This window comes from Ptychodera flava, chromosome 9, assembly GCF_041260155.1.
Source record: "Ptychodera flava strain L36383 chromosome 9, AS_Pfla_20210202, whole genome shotgun sequence".
NCBI lineage: Eukaryota > Metazoa > Hemichordata > Enteropneusta > Ptychoderidae > Ptychodera > Ptychodera flava.
The window spans coordinates 28,928,740-28,935,859 of NC_091936.1; the positions used below are offsets into that span (position 1 = coordinate 28,928,740).

The following is a 7,120-nucleotide window of genomic DNA, read 5'->3' on the forward strand; positions in this document are numbered from 1 at the left end:
GAGTAACATCATGAAGGCAGGGTCTAACAAGTAGAATAGAAATTATAAAACGTCTTACAGAAGATGTCAGAGAATTAATTGTGTAAAATACATGGCAATCCTTGTAGTGTTTTTCTATTTACGTTTTGAGATTGCTTGTTGAAAGCTTCGAGATCTGTTGTTCTGCAAACGTTGGCACAAACGGTACTGCAAATTTCTTACAAGCCAAATTATCCCAGGCCTGCCATCATAAATGTACATATCGAAAAGCGAAGTGGTATGCTCCTCCGCTGGCCCCTTAAATGTTTGTAAATGTATACAACGAAGTTGATTTTCTGCCTTGTTCGAAGACATGTAGAACATCCGCCGTCTTCATGGGCTTTTATGACCCATTTCCCACTCTACGCAACCATTTGATGATGCCATCAATTTCGCACGGGAAGTTACCAGCAAGAACTTGTAAAGTTAGCGTCAGATGTGTAAAGCTAGATCCACAGCCGTTTTCCCTATGTACTGCACAATAAAAGACACAACAAATCAAAATTAATATTTGAACAGAAAAACTGTATGTGACTCAGCTTAATAAGGCGTTAAAGTTTAAAGAAACACATAAAAAGTGTTCATTTTTAATTCACAGTTGTGAGGAGCTCATAAAGCTGCATCTATACAACGTTTAAACGTAACATTCATTTCCTCTTGGAAGACCTGAGTGACACTTGAATCCTTAAACACAATGATCCAGATAGAAATTGTGAGTCAATTAGAACTGAATTTCAACATGTTAGTATTACTTTAATTTTGTTTTGAGCAAAAAACTTACAGTTCGACCCCGGGTATGGACTTCCTTGACTTTGCTCACCGTTTGAAGGTAAAGCAGACCCTATCCGTTCAGATATCTGTCAATTGGTCAATATTCCGAGGAAACGTTTATATCCATAATGTTCTCTTTAACGTCATACAGCCGATCATGATTAATGTTTGTAACAAGCTAGGGTCAAGTGGAATACCAAGTATGATAATTCATCTATTATCAATTTTCGAGACAAGTATATAGCGTATTGTCACTGCTAATATAAACGTCTGAAAGGCTTCTTAAGTTTACTTACTGTCAAACTGCAACTTAGATTAACATTGACAAGCATTCATGACAATCATGTCATACAAACGCGTCTATTCTGTCCATCTTATTCACACCGACCCCCACCTTCCGACTACTACGGCCTATTTACTTGATAGTGCAATATTAGAGAGACCTGTTTGAAGACTTAAATGAAGTTCGATTTACAATTTGTTGGAAAAATGGTATTATCACAATAACCGCCTTCTCATTAACCAGCGAATTAGCCGCAATGCTACATGATGACGGACACAACGACGGACAGCGTCTCTGTGATGTCCTTATGAAGGAAATTGAACTTTGTCAGAAAAAAATATCCTTTTCACTGGTTTTCTGAAATAATTGCATCAGTCCCACCTCAAGATAACAGTACCTTTTTTTGAATTGCGCCACTTTATTAAACCAACGCCAGAAAAGGAGATTTATATTTCATATATCCTTGGATGAGTCGACATTGGCTGGCCGCGTCAACCCTTCTTTCGTATCCACTGTGGGACATGTATGCCACCATATGCATATCGCAATACGGAATAGTCATATCAAGTAACGTTGAATGTTTATATCGTCATACATAATTAAATGAGGAAATGTCTATTATTTTGACCGGGATTTAGGGCAGACAAAATGTTAAGCATTCGCCACGCGTCAAAATTAACCTTCCATGCAAACATCTGGATGCGTGCGTTTTTATTTTCTCTTCATGAGTGAGAGCTTGAGCTCAAATAACCAGAGATAATAAACGAAATTGCAAACAAATGCTTGAAAGTCGACACTGCATTATGTTTGGAGAATCCCAGGATAGAATGAATATATTATTTTTAGCCTACATATGATGTGCTCGATATTCTGTCTGTATTGTCATAGGTTTTCTCTGTTTTGTTTTCTTAGATTCGTACCTGGTTACCACGCCAACACTTTACTTCTACAGACAGGAAGTCTATTCCTTCGATCCAGATCATCCTTTTTGCTTGGAGTTCCACGAATCTAATGCTACCTTCAGCGTCAACAACATCTTCGCTTTGATTTACACCCTGCAGGCATATTTTATTCCTCTTGTAATAGTGTTTGTCTGTTATGCGCTCATGTTAAAAAGACTTTGGAGGACGTCGGGTCCGTCAGAAGACGCTGTCATGTCGGAGCAAGCTTCGAGACAGAAAAGGAAAATAACGAGGATGGTCTTCGTGGTGGTCGTGCTCTACACGTTGTGCCATCTGCCACACCATGTGTTCAACATTCTCTTCAGATTCAACTTCGACATGTTTGCCGGTCGAAATGACTTATTGAAGTACCTGAGAATGGTGACGACGAGCTTTTTGCATTTCAACTCGGTGATCAACCCTGTTGTCTACAACGTCCTCGGAGACAACTTCAAGAAGTCATTGAAGAAAGCCTTCCTTCATCACTTCAAGAATAACAAGGTCAGGGACTCCAACACCGTGCAGACAGTCAATGGCAACGGCACACGCACCATGAACGTGTCCAACTCCAACCGGGTGCATCCATCTAGTTCTCAGTCAAGGTCGGAAAATCACGGAGGTGAAACGTCACTGACCTTTAAAGGTGTTCTCACCTGACTCAATCCAATCGGATCCTGTGTGCTTGACATCAACACGAGAACGACTACCTCTATCCTCTTGTTATCTTATTCAGTCAGTCACGTTCGACAGAAGCTAGACCGACAAAGAGGCGATTGATTGCCTCCCATCGACTAAATTAAGTTAAGAGAAAGTGCTCTCAAGACAACATTGATCACTTCACAATAGAGTGGAGGAAAACATTCATTGTTATCGTACTCCTTTTCAAGGAACCTTATACTTTTTAAAGGAAGTAATACAGCGATCAGGGCTATTTGATAAATACGATTTCCTTTCTTCTGCGAAGGAAAAGTCTGCCTGATCGACAAGTGGGAAATTGGAAATGCAATGAAGTTGGCAAATATTTTGTGCAGAAATGGCACTTGTCAGCAAAGACGAAACTCACAAGATTCATTGTTTGTTGACACAGTCCATATTGGAGCAATGACAAACAACGTGCAAGTGTCTACAAACTTTTATGATCACTGTATAGTTTACTCTAGCTCGCTAACTGTAAGCATCCAGTGCTTTTATCTGACTTTGCTGGATGAATTGCTTGGCCAATTGATTCATCCATACCGAAACGTGTGAGTATTTCTAGAATTCCCGGTTTAGATTTGGTTCGCGGATAGTACCTCGTTTGACAGAATTACGCTGCAAGATGTCTGCTTTTGAAGTTTATATGGCCTGTGGTTAGTTCACTGTATGTTTTGCCGATCGGACTGTGGATACTAGATACTGACAAAAGCAACTGCGTGTTACCTGTACAAAACGGGGTGGTATTTTATCTGACCAAAAGGAGAAGTTTACTATTTCAAAATCGAAATCGTCCATTTTGTCATACAGCTTTGTATACGATGTAGTTTGTCCATTGTCGAAAACTATATCAAGGCATTATGCTGAGCCACCAGCTTTCAAGTTATCTAAATAGATGTTATGGAGGTTATTTTGTATACCAGGATTGTTTTCACTTATTAGAGTATCAATATATCTACGAATTTACTAAACCACCAAACAGTCCTTTTACACCCAGACTTGTGGAGAGACTGCATGAACCCACCTCCATAATAGATGAATAGGTTTGCAAGAAGTGGTGCACAGCTTGTGCCCTAAGGAACGCCTATAGTTTGCCCGAATGCCAGTCTACATATTTGCTTGAAATATCATCAATTTGAACATGTAGCATCTTAACAAATTTCACACCAATGTGTTTGGGTTTAACATTATGTTTGTTGCTAAAGTACCCAGAGTTGTACTTAAAGACAAATCGTTCATACCTACGACTATTATTCTTGTGAATGGTTTACTCCTCCAGAAAAAAGTCCATCTTATCTCACAAAGTATTTTACAAAATCTGCCAAATGCAGCTCAACAAACAAGTCTTGACAGCATGCAAACCAGTTATTTACCCGCAATCATGGTCATATTCAACTACCTTTGAATTTTTATTTCATGTCTGTGATATGTCAGAGTTTGTGGCCATCTTAGCAAAATATATCGTCGAACAGGAAGATTATGAGAGAGTTTGCTAGCAATAGGATCGAAGTTTGTGAAAGCTCAGTTTTAAAAGCCCGATTCGTGTCCAGTTTTTGTAAGTGTTTATTTCTCTCTCCAGGTTGCCAAGGAAATCGTTATATGCGAACACAACAAGTTCAGCAAATGGAAAGGAAACATTGCAGAACACAAATGCGGTATGGATTGTCAAGTTGAACGACAACAGTAAAATCGAATGAAATGCAATATTCTGCAGGTGATGAAAGCCGAAGTGGAGAGACACCTCAAAATCACACAAATTATTTTCTTCGGGAATCGTTACTTTGTGTCAACTCTATTATTCATTTTGTAGCATAAGCTCAAATGGAAACTCATGGGCAGGTGGTGTATAACTACCAACAGAAATAAAGTGTTTGCATAGATTCGAATATGTATACTAAGTTGTTGTATCAACATTGTTGCGGTTTTACGAACGTGCTGGAAAAAAGACAATATGATCGGTGATGCACCCAGAATGATAATGGTGATCGTCACACATCACAAAATCTACTGACTCTGACATCAATGCAATTTGGAACCATACCTCCATATTTGAACCGGTGTGCTGCTTAATTGTTGCTTTCAGATATTTATAACAATGATTTGCCACTTTCTCTATGTATTATACTTTTATCGAGCTCGTCTATAATGATGCTGTAGATATGTTTGTTTAAAGCTTTCAGGACAGATATTAAAGAGATAGACAAGCTTTCATGCGCCTTTTTATGAATATACGTTTATAACACAATAGATATGTTCTTGAGATAGTTATCATCAATAGCTGCATCTTTTGTTTGTTATGTAGCAATATTGATCCGATGACTGAAGAATGTTTCTTATGCAAATGACTGATACATTTGTGGTATTACACTATACATACTGTACATAACGAAAATGTTTGAAATATACTAATTTATACATAACTTTGATCATCCGTTACTCTGATAAAAGATACTGGATTTAGTAACGATCATTTACTTGCATCAGTTTAAATATTATACTTTGAAAAGCACGCCCATTATATTTTTTGTGGTAGCTAAATCAAGAATTTAGCTGATAGTGGTCAAAACTCTTTCAATAATTAGCCTTTGAAACAGCTGACAGGATTCAGTTTAGGGATCATTAAAAGAGATGATTAAAAACTGCAACATATTGCACAATGCAACACATCATTACTTTAACATGAGTATCAAATTTTATGTTTGCTCGGCCATGTATTACGTGACACCCGGTAAAACGTTGAAATAAAGGCAACTATTCATATAGCACTTTGGCTTTTATGTGTCACAACAAGATCGAGGACACAAAAGAGCAACAAAACAGGATTAAATTTTCACGGAACAATTAGCCTATACTGCATTGATCTCACATCTGAGCAGTTTACGATACAATATTTTCAAACTGTTTGGTAGTGATCTTACCGCGATTTATTGAATTCTGCATTTTGTCAAGATGATCCCATTTGCTTAAATAATGCATAAATTAATCTACAAGCATTTGCCAAGTTTTCCACATAGCGGCAGATCCAGATATAAAGTGCTCCCGCACAGCTGCAATCCATCGGCAACAACATAAAAAGTTAAATATATTGAAAACTTCAAATCCATTTCACTTAGTGCCATCGGCAGACAGCTTATCAATTTTTATACACTAAGTAATCTTTTTAGTATTCATTTGCAACAGATTTAATAATTTCTGCCGTCTAAGAACGGAAAGAAAGTTAATTAAAAAATAATCAGACCTGAAAGGAATTCAATAAACGTTGAAAGAACGACTTTACTACTTATTCAATTTCAATAAACCGTTCCAGAGATTTTATAAAATGGCTCCCAGAATAACCACTCTTTGACGTCATGAGATAAAGACGACTGGGGAGGCTTCCAGCAAATTTACATGCTTGCCTTGTAAATTTGCTCGACGTATTAATATTTAGAGCTTTGTTCAGACAGGGTTAATTGGTTTTTGGTCTTTCCATACTTTTCTGCAGTCCCCACAAGTCGGTGAACTTTAATTCACGTTACCTAATGAGGGAGAACGTTTTGAAATGAAGTTTTGGAAGCTTATCAGAAACTATTCTTAAATGACAACAAATATCAATGTGTTTGAATTAAAGAGATGACGGCATTGTAAACCTATTAAAAAGGAGCAAAACAAGAGTCACATTTTTCCCTCGCGCCACCATGTTTTGTCATTCATATCAATGATTTCTAGTCGTTGTAGTATATGACAAGCTCTCGTTACTGTTATTACATTGCCATTTCCATGGCATTACTGATCTATAAAGGTAATTTTTTGGTCAGCTACATGTAGCCTTATCATCGCGATTGGTTATTGTAATATATCCCTGGTACAAAGCAAGGCTTGGAAGTGGAGAAAGAATTACCTAAGATTTACCGATATTTGAAATTCAAAATGGCTGCCATTATTGTGTTAACTGTACGGGGAAAAACACAATTTTCGATTTTCAGAATGAAAACTAAGACTGTGAAAATTCGTCTTAATCCAAAAGTTTTTAACTTTAAAATGAGCCCCCCACAAACAGTAGGCCTGGCCCATAAAATGTGTTGGAAAAATTTCGGAGTCCAAAAATCTGTCCTCGAGACGTAATCTACCCTATTTTTGGTTATATGTCATGATTCAGACTCCAAAATGTTCTTTCAACTCTACGCTGTGGTTGTATGCTGTGCTTTCAGAGTTCGTTAGAAATGTGGCAGCAAATGTCAATAAATACAATTCATTGAAATCCTTTCAAAAAGGTAACGAATGCCGAAAACGATTTGATCATTGGACTATCTTAAATCAATGTATCAGCTTTAGGCATGCAATGACGATACCTATCAAATAGACGATGTCATTTGTCTGTGTGAAAAATTAGCATACGCCCGTCTCATTGGGTAGAATAATACAGAAAATGCGT

The 7,120-nt window shown here is 37.5% G+C and overlaps 1 protein-coding gene across 2 annotated transcripts in view; it reads left to right on the forward strand.

Annotated features, from left to right (window-relative positions):
• Positions 1-4,915, forward strand: part of LOC139140590 (G-protein coupled receptor 54-like) — a 35,900-nt gene extending 30,985 nt beyond the window's left edge. Inside the window, exons 4-5 of one of the 2 annotated variants that reach the window (XR_011554027.1) lie at positions 1,985-3,257; positions 4,286-4,915. Coding sequence is in view for 1 of the 2 variants with exons in the window: in XM_070709934.1 (XP_070566035.1) it covers positions 1,985-2,670 (686 nt within the window). In the remaining variant the exon portion in view is untranslated. Of the gene's footprint in view, positions 1-1,984 lie in introns of both variants that reach the window. The other variant, XM_070709934.1, reaches the window with a different exon arrangement.
• The last annotated feature ends 2,205 nt before the right edge of the window (positions 4,916-7,120 follow it).